Source organism: Xenopus tropicalis, chromosome 7 (assembly GCF_000004195.4).
Source record: "Xenopus tropicalis strain Nigerian chromosome 7, UCB_Xtro_10.0, whole genome shotgun sequence".
Classification (NCBI taxonomy): Eukaryota; Metazoa; Chordata; class Amphibia; order Anura; family Pipidae; genus Xenopus; species Xenopus tropicalis.
In genome coordinates, this window is record NC_030683.2 from 80,830,666 (window position 1) to 80,856,954 (window position 26,289).

Below are 26,289 nucleotides of genomic sequence, written 5' to 3' on the forward strand. Positions count from 1 at the left end.
AGTAATGCATTTCAATAAAGTTCATTGATTCCAATTGCGTGCTCTCATTACTGAAGCGTGGGATCCATGGTACTTACACCCAAGCTGCTAGCGCCATGAGCTTAATGCACAACTGCATGTGCAATATCATTTAAACACATATCAAGGATCATTTTTAGAAAAATCCTTCAGATTTTGGAAGTAAAATCCTTGCTGCACAGTGCACATATACTTTTACACAATCGAGGTGCAAATAAAGTATTTGGGGGAAGTTATGAAAGGGGTTAATAAAACAGAACATGATGGCTCCTCACTCATGTTGCCTGTAGATAAGGCCAAGCATCAAGCATATTGGGAGAGGCACAGCTCAAAGCAACACTTTGAATGCGCATTCTTAGCTTACAACTTGAAGATATCACTGTCCCCAGAAATGTTTGTTACAGGAGTATTGTAATGCCAAAGCATAAACTCACTAGAGAATTATACTAGGGGAACAGCTTGGTCTTTTAGATTAAATAGATGTGTGCATTACTAAAAGTTTAGTGAACACTGTGCTTGAGTTATGAAGTCCTCACTGCCTCCCCAAAGAGAAACAAAATAAGCCAGTGATTATCACTTCAAGTAGGTGAAAAAATTGGAGATAACGGCCACACAAACCATTTCATTCAGTGCCATTCAATTTATAGGAAGGGGAAAAAAAAAAAAAAAACCAAAGTGTTGCTACAAACTGAGCCTCCCTCAGTTTTTCGCTACAGTCCTAATCCACCCAGAATCCCTCAGCAAACCATCAGTAGAAAAAAAAATATATATATTACCTGCCCTCCCACAAAAAAAAAGGTGATATTTACATTTTTATACAATTATACACATAATGTCTAGTATCATTCCCCCTACCCCTCATGCAATGTATTGTGAGAAAAGGGGGAGCATGGCTTTGGAATTAGGTTGAAACAAAAGCTTTTGCTTTGGGGGGGGGGGGGGGGGGGGGGGGGGGAAGGGTGTTGGAAATAAAACAAACCAACCTTTACTTTTTATATGGGGAAAAAAAATAACGCTGAATTGGAAATAGGTATCTGGAACAACTCACACTGAAAAAAAGTCTTCCAAAAGGTTTTCGGACATTTGCTCTGAACCTTTGCTGCTTTTTTTTTTTAATAAAGTTCATCATATTTACATATCTGGGGACCTGGAGTTACAAAATGTTCTTGCTTTTTTTTTTGGAAATATTGGAGGGGTGGGGGAAAAACACCAGATTTATACATATGGAAGAGTTTTACAATACAACACCAGCTGTAAATTTTGCAGGTTTCAATTTAGTGGGGCTGGGAGTAGGAAAGATAAGAATGTTTTTGAATCCCAAGGGCTGCATTGCGAAGATGATCTTGAATGGTCTCGTAGCGTAAGGCACTTTGCACAAGTAAAAAGATAAGTTTGCTTACGAAAAATAAAAATTCAGTGAGACTCCATCACGCCACATAAGGATGCAGACAGGGGGGATAAAAAAAAAAATTATATATATATGTATGTATTAGAACTGTTGCTGCCAGAGGATCCTGAAATGTCTTAAGCAGTAATACTGGGTCATCTGGAAGCAAAATGTTTAGAAGCAGAAGGCTGTACCTAATTTTTAGGCCCCTCCAAACAAAATGGACAACAGGGTTAGCTTCCCATCCCCATGAGAAACATGTCAAAAAAAAAAAAAGGGGGGGGCATTAAGTGCAACTAAAAGGTGAAAACGCAGTGCAAACATTTGGGGTTTGTAGGGTACTGTCCTGAGACAAGGGGGAGGGAGAAGATGATGACAATGCAGGTTTGATATATGCTGGTCAGTGTTCCAGAAGGGGTGGGAAGCTCTAAATATAAAGTAAAAGGCATGTGGGGATGAAACCCTCTTAAGTGATGCATGTAAGGACAAGATCTTCTTGTCTTCAACGGGTCTCAGTGACAAAGCCTGTAGAAAGAAACATTTGTGGAATCAAAAGCCATGTAAATACAACAGCAGGCTTAATGCAAGTATCTAAGAGGCTTTTCCATATCTGGTTGTTAAAGGAACAGTAACATCAAAAAATAAGTGTTTTAAAGTAATGGAAATATAACGTACTGTTGCTCTGCACGGTTAAAACTGGGGTGTCTGCTTCAGGAACACTACTATAGTTTATATAAATACGCTGATGTGTAGCCATGGGGGCAGCCATTCAAGCTGGAAAAAAGGAGCAAAGGCACAGGTTACATAGCAGATAACAGATAAACCCTGTAGAATACAATGGTGTCTTATCTGTTAGCTGCTATATAACCTGTGCATTTTCTTTTGAATGGCTGCCCCCATGGCTACACACCAGGGTTTATATAAACTCTAGTAATGTTTCTGAAGCAAACACAAAACTTTTACCAGTGCAGGGCAGCAGTACATTATAGTTTAATTTCTTTAAAATATATACTTTTTTGGTGTTACTGTTCCTTTAAGGGTCACAATTAAAACTAAAATTAAACCTTATTCACGTTTACTTTAATATTCACGACAAGGTATATCACACAGTACAATTTATAGAAAGGCCATAGAGCATAGAGTAGATTTTAAATATTTTCTGTCAGATTACCGGAGTAAGCACAGACCATCACAATGGAAGCTTAATCCAAAATATGTAAAAAGGGCAATACATACTGTCGAATTTTGTAATATTCTTTAATAGGTCACATTTTAGGATATAAATCAGTTAGTAGCTAAAATACAGTTTATGAAAAATTTAATTTTTAATTTTTTTCTTAAAGGAAAAGAAACAGTACAGGTATTGGATCCTGTCTGCAGAAAATCTATATAGAAAGCTCTGAAATACTATAAAGACCATCCCTCAGATTCCATTTTAAGCAGATAATTTCCTTTTTCTAATTCAGTACCTTGCACTTGATTGGCCTGTTGCTCTTGTTAGAGAAAAAACTGCACAGGCCTGTAGAAAAACCCTTAGCTTTGGTCTAGTATCTACACGGTAGTTTAAAGGCGGCCATATACTGGCAGATTTTAGCTGCCGATTCATGTCTTTTAGACCAATTTGGCAGCTTATCGAGGCCAGATTTGTCGAGCCTACCCTACAGATCGCAATCGGCAGGTTTGATTTTCCGTCAGATAGGGGACAAGTTCATGCAGTCCCCAAAGAGACGTTGCCTAAGGCCTAGGGCCAAACGATTGAATTAGATATCGCTCGCCTTTAGGTGGGCACATAGGGAGAAGATCCGCTCTCGACAAACAAATCTTCCCATTTAGGCCAATTTAACAAACCGAAAAAAAAACTATTATATGTACCATAAAAAGTCATTTACTTTTGCAAGAGGGCAATGGTCAGAACTAGGATTCTATGATTACAGCCTGGACACTGCAAGGAATCTATGTTCTCCTCATGCTCGAGAGTTTCCTCTGGAAACTTGATTTTACACAAACTGCAAAAAATTGCGAGGGAAAGTTGAGATACTTACGTTCAGGTTAAGGTTTGTCTTCTCCAGATTCACTGTGATATTCTGCCACATATAAGCTCTTGTCTATGCTGCTGGGTATGGGTTTGATTTCAGTTCCCAGCTGTTCTTCAATACTTTTAAGGTTGAATCGGTCATCATAAGTGATCAAGTTTATGGCAAGCCCAAGGTGGCCAAAGCGACCTAAATGAGAAAAGAAACCCTTATTGCAAATATTTCAATATATAAATGTTATATGAAATAAAAAAATGTAATATAAAGTACTGCCTAAAAAAAAAAAAAAAAAATTACGCAGTGAACAGTGTGAAATCTTACTTCAAATTCTAATATACCTCAAATAGAACATAAGTTGCAGCTTGTTACATAAAAAATTACACACACACACACTTTTCAGTTGTACTTACTATTTAGTGTAGTCAGATTAAAGGAGAAAGATAAATATAAGCACACTAACAATTTAAAATTAAGGGCAGACATTCATTTATTCCAATAAATATTTTACATTTTTAAATGTCTTACAAACATGTAAAAGGAGACCTATTGTGCCTCATCTTGACTGCTCCCTTAAGTGTACTGTTTAAGTGTGTTTTACCTAATAAAAATGCCATATCAGAGCTGCAGAGAAAGTCTCTCCATAGTCTACTGGCTGTAATGAGGGCTTTGAGTTTCTGCTCATGGTTCTTAGGGGGAACTTTACGTCAAACTCTATTGTGTTGCTATTATCGCATTCCCAGCACTTACTTGCATATAAACTGTGTCTTCATTAAAGCAGTAGCTCATGTACACTATGATGTGGCCCTCCTAATGTTACCAATCCCTTCACAACTCCCTTCAGCCTTAAATGGTTTAATGTGATTTAATCACAGCTGGAGGCTCACCTGATTGCTCTATTGTAACTAGGGTGCCCCTTCAGTTATCACATACCTGACCATCCTTGCTGCTCTGTAACAGCTGGATGGCCACCTAGTTAAAACAGTAGGCCAGGAGGTGGCCCTCCAGCTGTGATTAAATCACAATTGATTTGCTTAGTCTTAAGATGGCCATCCAGGTTTGTATTTTAAAAGCTTTATTCTACAATTTCAGTCTGAATGTTAGTTTCAGATCGTTGATTTAAACATACGACGATATCCAAACGTTTACTGGAAGACCAAAATCTGAACGTGCATGGCCAGCTTAAGGTTGAAGGAAGTCAAGGCCGACAGCAGGATGTTTACCAGTATAATATAGGCTACTGATTAATAAAGGAGGCATGTCCCTTGTGAGGCTGTTATACACAGTAGATCAAGAAGAGTGCTGGTGACATACTTGCTGATAATGGGAATATGATAGCTTTGCTTTAGGGAAAAGGCTGCAGCTCTTCTCTTAAGCCAGCCATACACGCACCAATAATATTAAACGAAACCAGCTGAAAGGCTGCGGATTTCGGTCTACTTGGTTAAAAGATTTTTATGGGCTCGAGCAAAATCTACGTTCAGGGCTGAATCAGCAGAAGGAGATAGAATTCCCATTGTTTCTACCTCCATATCTGACAATTCAGCCCTGAACGTCAGTGGAGCGTGGGAACCAACTTTTGTGCGACCAATGATCGCATGAAAGATAGGAATTGCTACATGTATGGCCCCTTTACTACCAAACTCTGCTTCCAGCCTGATCTGTCATCACCAACTATTATCAACATTTATTTATAAAGCGCCAACATATTCCGCAGCGCTGTACAATGTGGGTTTCATACATTGGACATACAGACAAACACATAAAGCAATCAATCGATACAAGAGGTGGAGAGCCCTGCCCAAAAGAGCTTGCAATCTACAACTATGCTAATGAGTGCCAGAATATGTCTACTCTGGTCGACCTCCAGGAGACACAAAAGGGGTGGTTGCACAAATTGCAGTTACACAAACATACCATATGCCAACACCCTATACAAATAGGTTTGTTACCTGATCTTCCTATGCGATGCAAGTATGTCTCCGCCAGCTTTGGAAAGTCAAAGTTTATCACCACATTCACAGCTTGGATATCAATACCACGGGTAAACAGATCTTTAAAAAAATAATGAGGGGGGGGATTCATTAACAAATACTTTTACAAAGCCACATGATACTACTGTACAGTGCCAATTTGCTCATTTCTAATCAAAATGGATTAATAAAAAGATTTAAAAAGGTCTTGGGCTAATGGCATGAAGATGCTTTGTCTGCTAAACATATAACCTAGAGCAAAAAAAATGCAATCCCCCTTGTAAGTGTATGCACCAACATGCACTGATCAGCTTGAGGAATATTGGCCTAGAACATAATTTTTGTAATTGGATAGAAAACTGTCTGAAGCATACTTTACAAAGAATGGTGGTAAATGGAACATTTTCTAATTGGGCCAGTGTGGTTTTTGGAGTAGAACAGGGGTCAACCCTTTTAACTTGTTTATTATTGACCTGGAGGTGGGCATACAAAGTACAGTTTGTTTTTGCTGATGATACTAAATTGTATAAAGTTCCATGCAGGATGCTGCCACTTTGCAGAGTGATTTGCCAAAATTGGAAAACTGGGCAGCAAAATGGAAAATGAGGTTCAATGTTGACAATTGCAAAGTTATGCACTTTGGTAAAAATAATATAAAAGTTATATACTAAATGGTAGTGCATTGGAGGTATCGTTAATTGAGAAGTATCTGGGGATTTTTGTAGATAAGTTGTTAAGTTCCAGGCAGTGTCATTCAGTGGCTACTAAAGCAAATAAAGTGCTGTCTTTTGACTCATAAGGCATAAGAACATAATTTTGCCTCTTTGTAGGTCTCTGGTGAGGCCTCACCTTGAGGTGGGGTTGTTTTCTCTGGAAAAAAGGCACTTGCGAGGGGACACGATTACTCTGTATAAGTACATTACAGGGGGATAATAGGCAGATAGGGGGGTGTTAATTTCCCATAAAAACTAGTGCACCAGAGGCCACCCCTTTAGATTAGATTAATGGAACTTTCATTTGAAGCAGCATAGGTGGTTTTTTACCAGTGAGGTTGTGGAATGCCTTTCCTATTGATGTTGTGATAGCAGATTCTGTTAATGCCTTTAAGAGGGGCTTGGATGAGTTCTTGAACAAGCATAGTATCCAAGGCTATTGTGATATTAAAATCTACACTTAGTATTGATGTTGGTATATATGGTTTATGTATGCGAGTGCATAAATAGGTCAGTATAGGTTTGGGCATGCTGGGTTTACTTGGAAGGGTTAAATTTGGAAAGGTCTTTTTTCAACCCTATGTAATTATGTAATGCAGTTTTGGGAGGGGGGGAGGGGTGCAATACTAAAATGCTGAACCACATGGCCCCCTTATACTGTAATGTAATTTGTGTATTATAACAGTCCTTTACAAAGGGAAGCTGACCTGCAGCCTGTAGACAAATACATTAAAAAGACCTAACTCTGCCCCATCCTTCCACTTACCAGTGCAAACAAGATTTCGGCACAAACCATTTCTGAAATCATGGAAAACACGATTCCTGTGCTCCTGTTAAACAAATTTAAAGATATGCAAATGTGAGATTTTTTTTTAGTTTGTATGCTGCTTTTATACACAACAGAACTGTGCCATGTTGTCATAAAATGTCTCCTTACAAGCAGAATACCCACATTAGTTTAACAAATAGGGCTTCTTGCTGAACATCTCTTATTGGCTTAATTAGTAAATGTAATATTTGTTTATTTCTTGAACTTTGGGCAAAATAGTTGTGATCTCTGCACACACAAATGAGCAGGCCACTAAAGCTTTTCAATTTTTTCAGAAACAGAACGTGACTTTCAATTTCAGATTTATCCATGTTCGTGCACAGCAGCAAACCATATCTTTTTCCAAATCAAGCCAATAGTCAGACGGTATGTTCAGCACAACCCTTTTCATTCAATACTGAAATAGGAAAACACTTGCTATACTGGCTTTTTAATGAAAAAAACTCCAAGCTCTTAACTCTTTTACTGCCAAGCACGTATGGCATACGTGCTGGCAGTAAAAGGGCTTAAACGCCAACGACGTGTCTCATACGTCGTTGGCGTTTAAGCGCTGCCCTCTGCAGCGGCGGCATGTGCCGCCGCTGCAGAGGGCTTCTAACAATGACAGCCCCCCTGGGCAATGTGCCAGGGGGGCTGTCATCAGGGTCCTGCGAGCCGATCGCTCGCAGGACCCTCCAGGAAGCAGCAGATGCGATCGCATCGCATCTGCTGCTTCCTGCTTCCTCCCTCTCCCCCAGCGCCGGCCCAAATGAGAAAGGAGGCGATCGGTCTTCAGGAACAGGTAAGGACTTTTTTTTTTATTGCATTTACACACTTTTACACACATTTACATACATTTATACACACTTACATACATTTACACACACTTACAGCACACATTTTAGCATTTTTTTATTTTATTTATTTATTTATTTTTTTCATTTTTCACACTTTTATACACTTATTTACACTCATATACACACTTACACACTATCACACAACTTTTACACATGTACACACATGTATACACAAACACTTTGGTTTTTTTTTGTTTTGCTTTTTTTTTTTTTTTTTTTCATTTTACCACTTTGTTTTTATTTTCTTTTACCTAAAAACTGTTTATTTTGACAGCGTAACTATTGGATCAGATCTTCTGGCCACTAATTACACTGTCATGTAACTTATTTTGTTGTTTCACTGATTTGCACAATTTTTGTGGTTTTATCACATTTTATCCCTATATAAGTGTTCCTGATCTGTTTTTAGCGTAGCTTTGCCAGGTGTAACTTTTATGTACAAAAATAACTTTACCTATTTTGAATTCATCAGAATGTGTACTTTCCAAAAATATATGGTTTTCTGGGGGTCACTGTATAGTTAGGGGGGGGTTACTGCACATAATACACTGACAGGGGGCTCTGTGTGCAAAAGCTGAGCTGGCAGGCGAGAAATCCTTATGTGCTATTTTCATTTTGGGTTCAGTACATACCGCAGACTTTGGTATATCTATGCATATTGGGCATCAAACTGTTCAGTAGGCCTCTGGTGTTCCTATTTGGGGTGACTTGCCTTTGTACGCAAGAAATTGTGTGAGATAAATGCGACAAATTGCAACATTTTTAGGCGATTTTCTGAAATGTCATAAAAACCAATAACTTTAGGAAAGCTCTGCAGATTGGTACTTTGGTGTAGAAAGGACTCTTTACCCTTGTTGGATTTGTCAGAATGTGTACTTTCCAAAAATATATGGTTTTGTGGGGGTCACTGTATGGTTAGGGGAAGTTTTGGCACATAATACACTGACAGGGGGCTCTGTGTGCAAAAGCTGAGCTGGCAGGCGAGAAATCCTTATGCGCTATTTTCATTTTGGGTTCAGTACATACCGCAGACTTTGGTATATCTATGCATATTGGGCATCAAACTGTTCAGTAGACCTCTGGTGTTCCTTTTTGGGGTGATTTGTCTTTATCTGATCTTTATCAAGAAATTGTGAGAGATAAATGCGGCAAATTGCAACATTTTTATGCGATTTTCGAAAATGTCATATAAATCTGCAAACTTAGGAAAGCTTTACAGCTTGGTACTTTGTAGCAATAAGAAATATTTACCCATTATAGATTCGGGGGGATGTGTATTTTCCAAAAATATATGGCTTTCTGGGGTGAATGTACTTTTTTTGTAGCATTATCCCACATAAAGGATGTAAATGTGTTGATTTTGCAGGAGCTGAAATGATAGATCATATGGGGGTATGTTCCCATTGGGGCCCCTACATGCCACATACTTAGGTAAACCTATACATATTGGGCATCAAACTGTTCAGTGGACCCCTGGCGTTCAAATTCAGGGTGTTTTATCTTGGTACCTAATGCTATGTGGGAGATAAGATGCTTCAAAGTGGAAGCTTTGAGGGGATTTTTGGAAATGTCATCAAAATTGCTAACTTTAGAAAAGCTGTGCGGCTTGGTACTTTGGAGTAGAAAGACATAGGTACCCATTTTAGATTCGGGGGAATGTGTACTTTCCAAAAATATATGACTTTCTGGGGTGAGCATACTTTTTACTAGCTTTATCCCACATATAATGATGTAAATGTGTTGATTTTGCAGAAGCTGAAATGACAGAAATGACAGTACATATGGGGGCATGTTCACATTGGGGCCCCTACATGCCACATACTTAGGTAAACCTATACATATTGGGCATCAAACTGTTCAGTGGACCCCAGGCATTAATATTTAGGGTGTTTTATTTGGTTACTTTATGACCTGTAGGAGATAAGATACTATAGACTAGAAGCTTTGAAGCGATTTTTAAAAAAAATCACAAATTTTGATAAAAACCAATAACTTTAGGAAAGCATTGCGACTTGATAGTTTGGAGTAGACAGACAGTTGTGCCTATTCTGTATTCCCCAGAATCTGTTCTTTCCAAAAATGTACAATTTTCTGGGATAAACCTTCTGTTAGTGGAATTTTGGCCTTGAAATCCAAAGTATGCAGTTTTTTTGGAGCAGTGCTTTGGGAATTTGGTAGTGTACTGCTGGGAGTTTTTGACCTATACAAGTGAGAAATCTCCATAAAACTATATATATTTGGTATTGGCATGTTCAGGAGACATGGGACTTTCCAAATCAGTTGTATATTCGTGCATAAAATAATTTTTGTTTCTAGTATGTGTGATTATATTATGGAAAATTTGATTTTTTTTGCATTTTTAGACATTTAGAAGCCTATATCTTGTTACAGAATTGGAATTACACAAAAATTCTACCATATTTTGAAAGCTTAGGTTGTTCTGAAAAAAACGATATATTGTTTTCCTTGGTAAACTAAAAGTCCCCCCGAGGAAAGGCCCCTAAAGTGAAACAGTGCAAAATGTTCAAAAACTGTCTGGCAATACAAGTTCCGCTTTGACCAAAATGGCTGGCAGTAAAAGGGTTAAAGGGCATATCAAACCAAAAAATATTTACCTAATAAAAACATTCTAGGCAACTTTCCAATATCAATTTATTAATAAATATCAGTGCTTTAAAAGTTATTTGTAAATGTAATTGCTATAGAAAGCAGCATTTTCTGAACTCCTTTTTAAACAATGTTGCAAGTGCCAGGCTCATCCAGCAAGGCAGGTCTGTAAAATTTGCTGGCCCATGTTTATCCATGGGCCATAAATTTTGTCTGTACCCTAAACAGCACTCACATGCATGTACTTATCCTAGGAACTTTTCACAGTGCTTATATTGAGATAAAGAACTGCATTGAGCATACATATACAAGTAATACAGCCAAATACTTATTCACTGCAGGTCAAAACATTTTTTAAAAGGCATTTAAATTTACATACTTGTCTCATCTTTGCATGGATATAGAAACACGAATAGCCCAACTGAGATATTTTCTTAGCCAGGAGTTCAACCCGTTGGGAGGAGTTGCAGAAAATTATTGACTGGTTGATTTGGAGCTAAAAAGGAACATGTACAATTAGCAATTTATAGAAATGAACACGCACCCCTAGTGTAGACATACTATAAAAGCCTGGTCTAATGTTGCCAACATAGAAGCTTTTTCTATTGTTGTACAGTGATCTTAATGAGATTTTTACAGGTTTTACATTTTATGTTTTACATTACTGCTGAAAAACAAACCTATCTTCAATATACTTTAAAAGAAAAAAAAAAAATCTGTATAGTTCAATAAAAAAAAAAAAACCCCACTAAATCCTGCACTTGTTTACCCTTCTCTCCAACTGCACAGACTACAGCCTGCACAAATCTTTAGAAAGCCGTGGGGCTGCAATACTTCACAGCACTGGTGATCAGCACACAGGTAAAGGGCAAAGATTTTTACAGAGTGTCCTCCTTTTTCATGTATATCGGTGTGCTGGGCTGTGCTATAAAATTTAGTTCACCAAATCCTGCATTTTCACCTTATACACATTACCACTAATACTAAAGACACATGAAATTAAAAAAAACTTCATAAAATGAAAAGCTTTACGGCATTATAGAAAACATTACGATAACATTAATTCCTTACCCTAGAGAACAGTGTGTTGAGGCAGTGAACTTTCTGCCGTTCAGTCACATAGGCATAATATTGCGTTACTCCCTTCAGCGTTAATTCCTCCATCAGGTTAATCTCATAGGGTTTTTGCAAATGGGAAGTCTATAATAAAAATTGTTATGGAATTAGCATGTAGCATAGAAAAATAGGAACAAAATTCTTAAATTGCCAAAAAACTGCTTGAATCAAGATTTGTAGCTGGGATCTGACCAGCACCTAATGTAGCGGTGGTTTAAAATTCAGGTGGTGGCCACTGGCTCAGACTGTGCTACACCTGAGCTTTCCTGCAGACTTCAATGTAACAGCATTATAAAGAGTCAATATATTAAAGTCCCCATAAAGTTAAGTCTACTCAAAAGTATACAGACATACAAAGTAGAAGGTAGAAGTTTCTACTGCAAGCAGGGCCAGACTGGGCCACCGGGAAAAATCCCGGTGGGCCCTGGCAGCCCAGACCCGACCCTTGCCAGTGCTCCCCCTGCCGTGTTAAAATTATGCGTTTGGGGGATGATGTCGGGTGGGGGGGCCCTGCGAGAGGGTTAGGGGGGCCCCTGGGGTGGGAGCACCGGTGGGCCCTTCACCCCCCAGTCCAACCCTGACTGCAAGAAGTTTAACAGCCATGGATTTTACTGCTAGAAATGCTTTTAGGTAACCTGTTTTTTCTTACTCCCATGTAACTGGAGGAGTCTCAAGCAAGCCTTGATTTTCTTAAGGTGGCCCCATACACCAAGATCTGCTTGCTTGGCGACGTCACTATGGCAACATCTAAATGTTTCCACTGGAATGGGCAAAGATAGGAGAGTCAGCGATGACATTTGGTAGGGTCATGTAACCCAAATATCTCAATCCAGGCATAGATTAAGATTACTGCACGTGGAGGGCTTGGGGACTCCTAACTCCACATGCGTAAACCAGATTTTCAAAACTAAAAAACTTTGATCTCTGCAATCATGGCTTCAATATTTTTTGAGTTGATTGTACATTACAAACAAAGTTGAGGAGGCCAAGAGGCAGGTTGCTGGTAAGCACATGTATACATAATGGCCATCAGATTTTAGAGCTCAGTTATACAAATATTAGAACAGCAAACAGATCTGCTCTTATTGGCCATGTTTGATCAGAAGACATGCCTTCCTCCTAAGTAGGTTTTTTGTTCTAGACATGCCTCTGCTTTGTTTTTATTTAGTGCATACCTTCGCTACATCTTCCATCTCTTACTTTAAAGTCAATTAAATACTTATCTTGTGGCTTGGGTGCTTTAAGACATATATTCGGATTAGCCACCTGTTCTCTCTAAAGAAATCTGCACTTGAATTCCAGCAGCAACCCCATGTTATAAGGCAGAATTGTTTATATGTACTACTGAATAGGTTTCATCCTTTCTAGCAGCAGAGTTCATAGTAAAACAAAACTACCACTGGAATTCAGAGCGCAGATTTCTTCAGAAAGACAGTGCAAAAATGAAGGGCAGGACTTTGGCAAGCTTAGTCACTGTTCATTTGTTTATGAAAAAGTCCGTTACCTATGGGAAACAGTAACTCCCATCTTGCAATTCGGCCTGGACTCTGAGAACAGATCTCTGTGCAACTGACTAGTAAACATGTTCTATAGGTAAACAACTTCATTTTTTTGGGGATTTATTCACTGGAAGAGTGACCCATTAACTATATATACTAACAAGTCACACAAAGGACAAGTTGCAAACATGAATCTGAACCAAAATAATAGAGTTCTGTACTTGCCATAAACTTCTGAACACTGAGGGGAAATGTGGCTGAGTAAAGTAGAATCTGTCTGTTTTTAGGTAGCGTGATAATTATATCCTCCATTATTTGCACAAAATCCTGAGACAGTAGTTTGTCTGCCTACAAAAAAAAAAAAAAAGTTGGCAGAAAATAGTTAACATTTATAATTTACCATAACTAAAATAGTCATTTATAAACATGAAAGTAACAAAATTAAAAAAAAAAAAAAGCACTATTTGACACATTTATATGTGAATACTTTTACATTTAGATACAAATTGTCCTTTATGAAAAAGTAATAGCTGTAACACTTCTAGACAAACAGCTTTAAATCTTAGTCTGGAGCCTGAAGCTAAAACTTCAATTAAAAAAAAAAAATCTTACTTGTTTGACAGAGCAGCCAGATTTTTATTGTAATTATTAATCATCTATAAGTCAATTATTCAAATTACTATATTGTTGCTAGGATCAGTGGAATCTCCTGTGCTTCTGCAAATACAATGTGTGGTGTACAGTAATACCAGCACTGCTAAAATATTTCTATGACTGCAGGCAAGGAGGGCACAGACTTTAAAATGTATATTAAAAAAAAAAAAAAAAAAAAAAAAAGAGCGAGTGCTAAAATAGCCTGTGAAAAACACCGGAGCAGTCTAATTGTAACACTATAGATTAAATGCTTTACCTCATCCAACACGATCATCTGGATATGGTCTACTTTAGCCACACCTTTTTTAATGAGATCCAGAATCCTGCCAGGAGTTGCTATTACTACATGTACTAGAGAAGGGGAAAACACTCATGTTATTACATTTCATTATATGCATTTTATAGACTCTTTGTTCTATGCAAAAAAATATTTAAAGCTAAAAGCAGTTATCTACTTGCAATAAAGTCATTCTGAAAGTTATTCAAACTTCTTTACCTGTATCATCAAGCCTCATTATATCATCTCTCAGATTTGTGCCCCCTGTTGTCGCCATGACTTTGACCCCGCCCATGTGCTTGCTGACCTGGATGCAAATCTGACTGACCTGTAGTGCCAGTTCTCGAGTAGGAACAATCACCATTGCTACATGGAGAAGAGATGGAAACATAGAACACATTAAAATTGTAACATGCATGAGTGACTTTAGCATCTATAGCCTCAACAGCACCAAACTGTCTTCATGTATACATTATAATTGTCTAACCTATCAAGTCATCTCATGGGATTAATTTGGTTCCTTCACAAGTAAACTTAAGGTACCCTCTAAGTGGTGCAGGTGCCAGTTAGCTTACAGAGAAATGGGCAGTAAAAATTGTGGCAAGACAAACCAGTAAAACTCTGATGTGTTAATCACTGGTCAACAAGTTCTTGTGTGGAACCACAATAAAGTGGCATCCTAACCTCATGTAAAAGTTGCAGAACTGAAAGTAAACAGGAGAGGGTTCCCACTTCTGACATTGCGCGTGTGACTGCTTGGTGGTTGGGGCCTTTTATCCCAGAAGGGAAAGAGGCCTACTAGAACGGTTTCAAGACTAAGGGGGCGTTATTTATTGACACTGGAGACAAACTTCACTGGTGATGCTGCCCATAGCAAGAAATCAGATCTTTGCTTATGTTTTCTGAAGCTTGCTATACACGTTATGATTTTTAATAGATCTTTTCGTTATTGTAGGATCAGCTTATCCTGAAACTATCATTTGAAAGCACAATTTGTCCAACTAAATGACCATTTCAAGCAATATTGTCTAGTTGAAGCTATGAAAACTACCCTGCTTGGTCCTATAAACAATTGGACAATGGGCAAAAGAAAATTTTTTAAACCATCTGACCTTTTTTTCTGACTGGACCAGATATGCTGGATGAAAAAATGCTAGATGTGCAATTGTATGGTGCCCACTAACCTTATGATAATTTGCTGGATCGCACTGAAATTGGTCATTAAGTTGCAGGTGACTGTTCAAATCTAATTACTGACTGGTTGCTATAGGCAACATCACCAGTTTTTTCACTAGAAGATACTTTCCCTTCGAAACTTGCCTTGTATACAGTCCTTCTTTAGGTCTAGCCGTTCAAGTAAGGGAATGAGGTAGGCTCCACTCTTGCCAGTTCCATTTTTTGCTCTAGCCAAGATATCCCTACCGGACAATGCAATGGGAATGCTCTCCTCCTAAAAAAAAAAAAAAAAAAAAATTATGATACATATATCTCAGAACTGTGCGAATGTTTAACAGACTGGTTACTTTTAGAAGACCATTTTATACCAACCTGTATTGGAGATGGTTTCTCCCATCCCATTTCAAATATCCCCATGAGCAGCTCTCTTTTTAAACAGTAATCTTCAAATTCATTTCCTTTTGTGGAGGTGACATCCTGGGTGACAGGTTTAGGAAAAGATTAGTTTATTTTGTATATATGATTTAGATCCCAGATTTCCCTCCAGAGGGACACTTACAAACAACCTATGGTTGAAAAACTTTACTGGTACTCCCAATAGAATCTTTGTTAGAATATGCCCACTGCTCGTAACAATCTCTGTGAAGATGCACAAACTAGGATGTGGGTAGCCAATTCCAGCTTTGCTGGTCACCTTCGCCTAATTGCCAATAGTCTGCCATACTACAAATGAAAGTGGTGGAGCAGTTGGCTGGTGCAAGGGAATTATTCAGAAAAACAGTACAAAATCATCCAGATTGGTTAAAAGCAAATTTATTCTATGTGAGGTACTGACAAGTTTGTACCCTTTTTGTGTTATAAAGGATGCTAGCTTAAAAAAAAAAAAAATCTTTTGCATCTCACCGAAGTCTTGATTCTAAGGTCTTTTGGAGGGAGTTTTAATGTCTTCTTCCAGTCATCACCAGGTCTGCAAGTAAACAAAATAGTTCAAATGTATTATTAAACATCAGTAAAATGTATGATGGCACATATTTGCGTTATAAGTTATTCCTATACATGAACATTTGTAGATTACCCTAACAATAGACTGTGCTATTATGTGCTTATTATGGCCAGAGCATATTTGACCACAGACATTTGATGTAATGGATTTGTGGCCCAATGTATGAAAAGGGTGCAGACAAAACCAATATAGAGTTTTGCTTTGAAGACCACTTCTGGCCACTATTTAAAGGCAAGTCATGTCAGCAGTTGTAAATGCATGTCTGTAATAACTATGCAGTTCAATTTTAATAACAAGCGCCATATACTACAAAGTGCTACTACACAAACCTGCAGAAGATTCCAAGATGACTAAGCAATTGTACAAAAGACTAGACATTACAAATACACATCTCAGGACACTTCCATTATTATGAATAGCATGTTTTGTTTTCTTAAAAATAAAACATGGATAAACCAGAGGCCCAAATAAGGTTTTTATAAGTGGTGATAAAACAAAGGTAGAGTATACTCACTTTATAACGCTGCTCATGCTCTGTGCTTGCTGCTGACTGCCACTGTTGATTGTGCTGGCATTTTTCAGCTGGTTTATTTGTTGTGTCTGTGTCCCCCCACCTCCAGGCCCTGCACTGGGTTTCAATGGGCCTCTTAGCTGCCCATTCTGGCTGGACATACCCATTAAAACAGGGTTCTCGGTTCTGGCGGTGCTCATTTTGTTTTGTATTTAATTAAATTGTCCCTTTGAAGGTGTGTCTTTTCAGCTTCACAAGGTTTAAAGTCAGTACAGAGACTGTAATAAGTTTATTTGACTCTTCGAAATGAAGAGATAAAGTCTTGCTCAATATATGAGTCTTTGTTATTGCAACACAAGCAAGTGCTTGTCCTTAAAGTCTGTCAACAGTGAAATCACTTGCTCTGGTGCACAAAATCAATTTCCTTTATTAAAAAAAGCCCAAAACTAAGAATAAAGTCCGTTCCTTCAAGTCAATCTAGAATAGAAAAAAAAAATTAAATTATTAATATACCTTAAATGAGGAAGCCCTGTTGCCAGGTTCTATTTACTATGCATTTATGGATAGTGGGAAACACTTCCACAAGCTTGAAACCAAGAGACACTGGGAGTCTCAAACACAACTTTGCAGACTGTAAAAAGCTATGGGTGAAGACAGAGGGGGCAATAAGTAGCTGCAGCTTTCGAGAAACCCCCAGTCACAGAGACTAAACACAGCCGCAGCAACTAACTAGTGTAAAATATACAAGTTGCCACGACTGTGCAATACAAGTCACTGCAACTTAGAGGTAGCATTTAGTCTCTGCAACTAGATTTATCGCCCTATTTGTCTTTGCTCTAAAATGTAGTCTTAAATCTGCACCAGTCAGCTTAGGTTTTTTTTTTTTAGTTTTTTTTTTTTTTTTTTTAGAACACTGGTCTTTTAATGCAAATATATTGCCTTCACTCAAAACTAAAGGTACTAAAGTAGAAAGGACTAGACACAAAACGTCCTTGCTGCAACTAACAACATCTCTTTTGCACCAAAAGTGACAAATAAGTTTGTTATATATTATGTCCCCTGCAGTAATCTCTAACAAAAGATCCTAAACATAAAAATGTCAAAAGCACAATTGATTTTTTCAACGAGTTTGTCTTAAAGGAACAGTAACTCCAAAAAATGAAATAGCTTTAAAGTAATAAAAATATAATGCACTGTTGCCCTGTACTGGTAAATTTATATAATAAGCTGCTGTGTAGCCATGGGGGCAGCCATTCAAGCTGGAAAAAAGGAGAAAAGGCACAGGTTACATAGCAGATAACAGATAAGTTCTGTAGAGTACAGTAGTGTTTTATCTGTTATCTGCTATGTGCCTGTGCCTTTTCTCCTTTGAATGGCTGCCTCCATGGCTACATAGCTTATTTATATAAATTATAGTAGACTTTCTGAAGTAAACACACAACTTTTACCAGTGCAGGGCAGCAGCACATTGCATTTTAGTTACTTTTATACACTTTCATTTTTTGGTGTTACTGTTCCTTTAAAGGGAAAGGTCAACTTAAAATTTACTTTAAACTACTTGGTAATAGCATTTATACTTTACTTCTTTCCAGACTGAAAAAGTTACACAGCTATATATATATATATATATATATATCTCTATCTCAAAGCTACTGAACGCTAGGGTAATTAAAGGGATAGTAAAAATGTTCTCAATTTAACAAGAACATGTGACTATGCCTACATAACTGGCATCGTAAGCTATCCTTTTGTAAATGCCATCATGCCTTCCTCCAACCCAATGTTAATCAACATGTGCCAATCCCTGACAGTGTGGAAGAAGGCACCTTCATGGCATTGGCAAACATCTACCGTATATACTCGAGTATAAGCCGAGTTTTTCAGCTCCCAAAATGAGCTCAAAAAGGCCACCTCGGCTTATACTCGAGTATATATATTGAACCCCCTCCCCTGGACATACCTATTTTATACGTTAATTATTTATTGAACCCCCTTCCCCTGGACATTCTGCGTAGGCTGGAGTATATGCGGTAATGATTATTTGAACCCCCTCTCCTGGGCATACCTTCGCGCTTTAACGTGCACTCAAACCCCCCCCTGGATACACGTGCATGGGCTCCTGCGCCAGCACTCCACACTCTAATACAGTCTTGCTCGTGCAGTCCGAATTCCTGGACATACGTTCGTGCAAGAAGCGCGACTGCGCGTTCGCCGTAACCCCCGTCGCGACGTGGTGCCCCCTGACGTCACGGGGGGGTGGGGGTGCGAGCGATAGCGAGCAGCCACACGGGAACGCACACACGTATGTCCAAGAGCGGGGACTGTTTGCACGAGCAAGAATGTATTACACCTAAAAAAAATGGAACTCAGATACAAATGCCTTAAACTGTTCAACAACTGAGGTAAATCACACATAGTTTTGCCATTTTAGGATATATATTATATTTTGCTATACAGCAATGTATAACTAATTTCATATGCTGTGTTCAGCATCATTTTCTATTGCAGTTAGGCTTGATTATGTAGTATTCTGTGTTTATTACACTTAGTATTGTAGCTTTTGCTTTGTATTGATTTTTACTGTTCATATAGGTTTTTTATGTACACTTTCCATGCTTGATAGTTATTGCTGTAATAGTGTCCGATTAGTGTTTCCTTGTTTCATAGAAAGTATATCAGTGTGGGTGCTGGCATTAGCCAAGTACTGTTGTAAGGTGAAATGTGTGCCTATGTACAACTTATAGGTTTGGACCAACTATATACAACTGATTTATAGATAACAATGGGAAATAAATGTTAAAATGTCATTTATATCAAATATTTCATGTATCATATACATGTTAACATTTAAACTCAGCATGGCATATATTGGCCATACTTCCCACAGGTTTAAAAACCACTCTGCTGAGCACCATAGAACAATTAAAGTGCTGTAAATATTTTGTACTGTGACAGCTGCCCGGAAGGTATTAAACCATACTCCATAACCAGAAGAGAAGCTAACACACACCAATTATATAGCTCCATCATGAAAATATATACACCCCAGATGTCTTATACAATTTAAACAAATTCAAGGAAATTTTACCAAATTCACAAGGCGTGACACCATCCGTCCTGCACAAATTGTTTCCCAAGTGGTGGGAGGAGGCAAGGGGAACTGTACCCAGGAGGTCAGGTAGTGTCGGACTTGTAGGTATTTGTAGGATTTGGAAGATTCTATTTTTGAGGCATAGCACAGGTAATATAAAATCATCAGCTTTTGCAAAATTAAAATGATAACACTTAGATGGCCGGCTGGACAAGTAATCCGGTGCTGCCCTTACTACTCGGACACAGGCTAGTGTGCAGGTGTGTTAAAAGAAATCAATGCCTAGGCTTATACTCGAGTCAATACATTTTTCCAGTTTTCTTAGGTAAAATTAGGTACCTTGGCTTATATTCGGATCGGCTTATACTCGAGTATATACGGTAATTGACTGGAAGACAAAATGTAAACAGTTCTCCATAAGTGTTCATAGAATTTTGCACTGACCCCACAAATGCGCTTTCCTTGAGGGATCAACATGGGTTAAAAGTAAGACAAAAAGGAAGGGGCACAACCTCAAAAAGTAAGATTTCAGGGCGTAATATAGACAGGGACATGTTTTTGTTAAATTGAGAACATTTTTACTATCCCTTTAATTACCCTAGCGTTCAGTAGCTTTGAGATAGAGATATATATATATATATATATATATATAGCTGTGTAACTTTTTCAGTCTGGAAAGAAGTAAAGTATGAATGCTATTACCAAGTAGTTTAAAGTAAATTTTAAGTTGACCTTTCCCTTTACTTTACCGAGAACTGTCCCTTTTATGCAACTGCAACATTTCAACCCTGAAAGCAGACTTAAAGGAACAGTAACACTAAAAAATAAAAATGTTTTAAAATAATTAAAATATAATGTACTGTTGCCCTGCACTGGTAAAAGTTGTGTGTTTTCTTCATAAACACTACTACAGTTTATATAAATACCCTGCTGTGTAGCCATGAGGGCAGCCATTTAAATTGAAAAAAGGAGAAAAAGGCACAGGTTACATAAGAAAATGCCAGATAAACTGTGTAGAATACAATAGGAATCTATGCTACTTATCTGTTATCTGCTTAGTAACCCGTTGCTTTTTCTCCTTTTTTCAATTTAAGTGGCTGCCCCAATGGCTACACAGCAGGGTATTTATATAAACTGTAGTAATGTTTATGAAGAAAACACACAACTTTTACCAGTGCAGAGCAATAGTATATAATATATTAATTATTTTTATACACTTTCATTTTTTGGTGTTACTGTTCCTTTATAAGCCAATTCTCCAAAACAAATATTGCATGCATTTATAACATTATAGCCTGCTTGTTCCCCTAGTATGGTCCTAAAATCCTGCCAGAGGAAGTGGGTGAATCTGTTAATGTCTGTAAAAAAATAAAAATAAAATATAGTATAATAAGTTAAAAACAAAATCTAGAATGTGTATACCATGATCTCACAATGTGGTGGTAACAAATTCCAGGGAGGTCACAGACAATACAGCATAAGTAACAGATAGTAATACAGTAAATCTGCCCCTTAGTATTACATTTATCTGTAAAATAGCTTGCTAAGACACGAACGCTCCGAGTGTTCATTCGAATGCTCCAAGTGTATTTTCACCGAATTTTTTGACGCCCGCGCGACAAAATCGAAAAGGTTTTCCCCCTGTTAACAATCATTAAGTATGAAAATTTTGTGACTTTTGGATCGCCAATACGATATTATCGTGACTAGCATTTTCATGTTTTTTGCAACCTTCAGAAATTTTCGTATCCAATCCGAATTTATCCCATTCGGGATTCGAACTCGTGATTTCACGAATCTGCCCCTAATTGTCCTCACTGTGGCACTACATGGGGTTAAGCTTTTGCAATTAAGCGGATTGTGCTAGATTGTACCCTTATACATTTTACAGAAAATGTGGTAGCTAGAGAAAAGCTGACAATTTTTCACATAGTCTAACAGTGGGAGAACTGACAGCTTGTTTTGCAGATGGGTGCAATAATGGTTGCCGAGTACTCTTAAGGTATCATTGTTGATAAAACAATTGTTTTTGTTGACCCTCCACTTACAGAGCTAGTTTACAGTTTTTATTTGAAATAAATATTTAAAAATATATACCCCACTGATGCCTCATTTCATGTTATTTTATTGGTATTTATTTTGATGAAACTTAGCAGTAGCTGCTGCATTTCCCACCCTAGTTTTTCCAGTTTTCTTAGGTAAAATTAGGTACCTCGGCTTCTATTCGGATCGGCTTATACTCGAGTATATACAGTACTTGTTACTGGAACCAGCATGCAGCCTGCTGCAAAAATAAAAAAAGTGCACCGTCTACTGTACAGTAACAGATAAAGAAGGGCATCTTTCATGCAAAGCTGCAGCCTGTATTGCTGACTACTTTACCAATACAATATATACAACGACAGGGCTTAAGTAGGCTTTAGTAAGGTGTAACAGAAAGTAGCAGAGGCAATAACTAGTAGTGCCACTGCACTGCCTGCTTATTTCTTTACAGGTTAAGCGTTAAAGGAAAAGTAACACTAAAAATTTTTAACTAAAAAAAATCTATTCTACCCTGCCCCAATAATTGCCCTATCCTACAAACCATTTATTATTTTGAATGCTTTAGTACAAAATACCTGTTAAAAGTTGGTTTCCGGTCATTTGAAGAAAGGCGATACGGCGATGCAGGGGCAGTATCAGGGGAAGTGTCCACTATGCAGCGATCGATTGATCGAGCCTAGCCTGACTCCTTCCTATACAGAAGAAAGGCTAGGCTCGATCAATCGATCGCCACATAGTGGACGCTTCCCCCGATACATCACCTGCATCGCCATATCGCCTGTGGTTTGTAGCATAGGGCAATTATTGGGGCAGGGTAGAATAGATTTTTTAGTTAAAAGTTTTTAGTGTTATTTTTCCTTTAAGGTTAAGATTGTCGGTAGGCAAAACTGACCTCACTCAACTGAAATATTATGATATGCTTTTTGTAAAGGTGCAGAATATTTCTGCTTTCTAAAATTACTCTGTACCCTGTTTCTCTATTACAGCCTGTTCAGCTACAGACCTTTTACAGACTTCCTTGTCTTGTGTAAAGTTCTGCCCCCTTTTGCTCTGATCACACCTTCTCTGACCTATTATGAACCTAGAGGTGCCTACGGCTCATGCCCGATGGATTTTAATTGGAGCAGAGGTAGTGAGCATGCTCAGTAAGTACCCTTTGAGGTCTGTATATTTTAAGAAAGGAGGGCTCAAAAAGCAAGAGCAGAGCTTCATGCTTGACAAGGAAGCCCGTAAGAGTTGCAGTGCTGTTTGTAACAGAGAAACAAAATCTGCGGGCAGGGAAAACAGTACACTATCCTGGGGCTATTTAAAGTAATTTTAGGGGATTTTAAAATAAAAAGGTTTGATTAGCCTTTATCAATCAAAGTACAGGTATGGGACCAGTTATCCAGAATGCTCGGGACCTGGGGTTTTCCAGATAAGGGATCTTACCATAATTTGGATCTCCATAACATAAGCCTGTTAAAAATCATTTAAATATAAACCAAATAGGCTTGTTTATAATAGAGTCTATGGGAGGTGGTCTTTTCGTAATTCGAAACTTTCTGGATAACGGGTTTCCAGATAAGAGATCCCACACCTGTAATTAAAATATAATGTACTGCTGCTCTGCACTGGCAGTTTTGTGTTTTTGTAAAGAATCATACAGTTTCTGAAGCAAAGCTACTGTGTATCTATGGGGGCAGCAAATCAAATTGAAATAGTGCTAAATGGCATAAGCTACATAGGGCTAAATGGTTACATAGACTATAGATAAGCTCTAAAAAAAAAAAATAATAATAATAATTGTATTCTACAGAGTTTCTGCTATGTAACCTGTGCCTTTTCTCCTTTTTCTAGATTGATGGCTTCTACACAGCAGCTTATTTATATAAAAATATGGTCAGAGCTTGGTCAGCCATTTTCGCAGGTTGGCTAACAAAAAAAACAAAAATCAAGACTACCTCTTACCACATGATAGTGTTCAATATACAGGCCAAGATACGTATAACCAGTGATGGTTAGACTTTTACAGTTCAGAAAGCAATTTACAATAGGCAGTTTAGGTTTTAACAAAGTTCTACAGCTGCCTTTCAACTGGATGGCTGAAGTGGTCACTAGATCAACTATAACTGGGTTGTTGTTTAGAGCGAGGACTGCATCAATGAGCCAATGTGGTCCTCGATTCCACAGGAATATCTAGCCTGCCCAATTGTCATCTGGATGATTTTTGGTCAGATTTGTCAGTTAGACCCAATGGAGGGTCCCATACTTGTGCAGATAAGCTGCTGAATCAGTCTAAAGGATCCAATCGGCAGCTTAAATCTGCCCAATGTATGGCCACCTTCAGGGGTTCTCATCACATACAATCAAGATGTTCAGACAATCAAATATCCTTCGCTTCACTATTCTTAACTGCCAAGTCATTTCTCGCAAACACAAAGATCCAACAATCCATCTGGTCGCCAGCATCACCAATGCCATGTGTCTGGACATGCAGGACACAAAGTACAAGGAATATGTTTTGATTTAACAACAAATGTGCAAAATGTCATCAACCTATACCAAACTAAGTTACCTTATGACATTACACACCTTAAAAATTAAATACTATGTCCAAACCCCCCCCCAACATTTTGCATGTAATCAGAATTTTGTTAATTAAGAGGTCTGACAGTAGGGTTCCCATATAAAATTCTCTCTTTGGGGGAAATTTACATTAGGCAGATTACTTCTGCCAGAGAGCTGCGAAATTCTAACTTCCAGGAGGCTCGCCATTGCTATTACAATTATATAAAAAAAAAAAAAGGGAACTCTTCCCTCCAAACACAAAGTTGAAGGGACTTTTTTTTTTTCCCCCCAAAATCCAACAGCAGAATCCTGCATTGAAATTGTTTTTTTGAAAAATCAGATTTTTTTTTAATATTTAATTTTGAAATGTAATGTTATTTAATGCTTAGGTGCCCTAAGCCATGTGCTCTGATAAACTTCAGTCTCGCTTTACTGCAAGCTGGAGTGATATCTCCCCCTCCCTTTCCCCCCAGCAACCAATCAGCAAAAGAATAGGAAGGTAAAAAGAGAACAGCGGAAGATAAGAACAGCACTCAACATCCAAGTCTTTCTTAGGGTCTGACTGGGTCGCCAGGGCAAAAATCCGGTGAGCCGCACCAGCCCAGACCCGATCCCTGTAGATGCTGCTCTGGCAGCCAGTGTCCCTCCCCTGGTGGGTTGAAAGTAACTTTCACTTACGCGTGCTCAGGGGAGGATGTCAGGTGGAGGCCCCAGTGGGGGATGTAGCGGAGACAGCTTGGGGGTGCGGGGCCCCTGTGGGCCCTGCACCCCCCCTCCAACCCTGCTCAGAAATCTCAGACCAGATATTTCTGTCTAGACACCAATAATTCAAAAAGAGATACATTTATTGGCTCAAAAATAACATTTTAAATGTAAAATTATTTGCAATGCACACAGCAATTTAGTAATAAACCTACCCCATAAATATTAAGACAGAAAGATCATACAGATGTATTCAAACCCAACATAACCCTTAAATCTGCTGTGTTCTTATCCTACATCCCTTTGGCATCTGGGTAGGCTCCCTTTACTTCATTAATAGATTACATGAAGAAATGAACCTTATAACTGATAAAGAAGAGCAAATAAGCAGAAAACATGACCTTGTATAAAGTTAGTTTCCCAAAGACAAAGGATCACTACTGAACTTTCTGCTACAGCAGCCAATCAGTAGAAGCTAGGCCTACTTATGACCAGAACATGGGAGATTTAATAAAGCAGCAGCCATTACAGCAGCACATACAATACATAAAACTCATTTACTTGGTAACTATACCAAAACTAGAGCCTAACAAGATTCAAATTAATAACATGTAGTTGATTACAGTGTTGCAGGCTCGGAATGAACGGGATATATTGCGATGGCGTTCCATCTAACATTTCCTACGTCTCCCAGCAAATACATACAGGTAAATACTTTAAGTTACGTTTAACAGCAGCTTAAACACCCTAAGAAAAACACCCCTGATCTAGTTTATACAGCGTTATCCCTTTTTAACCCACGGCAGTGTTTACCGGGCCCAGATTACCTCATCTCTTCCCCATTCCTCAGAAGAATTGCCATCTCCCCTTTCCCGCATCCCCCCACCCCCTCTCCCCAACACGCACCCCGGGCTCGGACACGTCGGACTCCTCGTCGTCGTGTTGTCCGTTTGTTTCCGTCGTTTCTCTTTGTTTATTACTCACTATAAGTATAACTATTATGTTTTTGTTTGCTCTCCGTGTGTTTCTCTTACTCGAAGCTCCAAAATGGCTTCCTTCCTCCTTTAAACCCTCCCCGCGCCGCGCGTCCAAATCCTTCCGCCAGACCGTAAAGCAATATTGCAGAGATCACTCTGTAATGTCATACTCCGCGCACTATTTTTTACAAAAAAAAAAAAAAAACAACGAGGAAGCGAAGTGGCTAGCAATGACACGCCAGTTTGCCAGATGGGTCATTTAATGGGTGATGTGGCGATTTATATAGCGGGCTTTGT

The 26,289-nt window shown here is 38.4% G+C and overlaps 1 protein-coding gene across 1 annotated transcript; it reads right to left on the reverse strand.

The window, feature by feature from the left end:
• Positions 1-1,121: 1,121 nt before the first annotated feature.
• Positions 1,122-26,078, reverse strand: ddx6 (DEAD-box helicase 6). Its single transcript, NM_001079116.1, is given in 14 exon segments — positions 1,122-1,930; positions 3,448-3,627; positions 5,388-5,489; positions 6,888-6,951; positions 10,773-10,889; positions 11,465-11,593; positions 13,234-13,356; positions 13,919-14,013; positions 14,159-14,305; positions 15,260-15,389; positions 15,488-15,592; positions 16,019-16,082; positions 16,633-17,106; positions 25,922-26,078. Coding segments are annotated over 12 exon segments (1,446 nt in total). The 5' UTR covers positions 16,830-17,106; positions 25,922-26,078; the 3' UTR covers positions 1,122-1,930; positions 3,448-3,454.
• Positions 26,079-26,289: the final 211 nt, after the last annotated feature.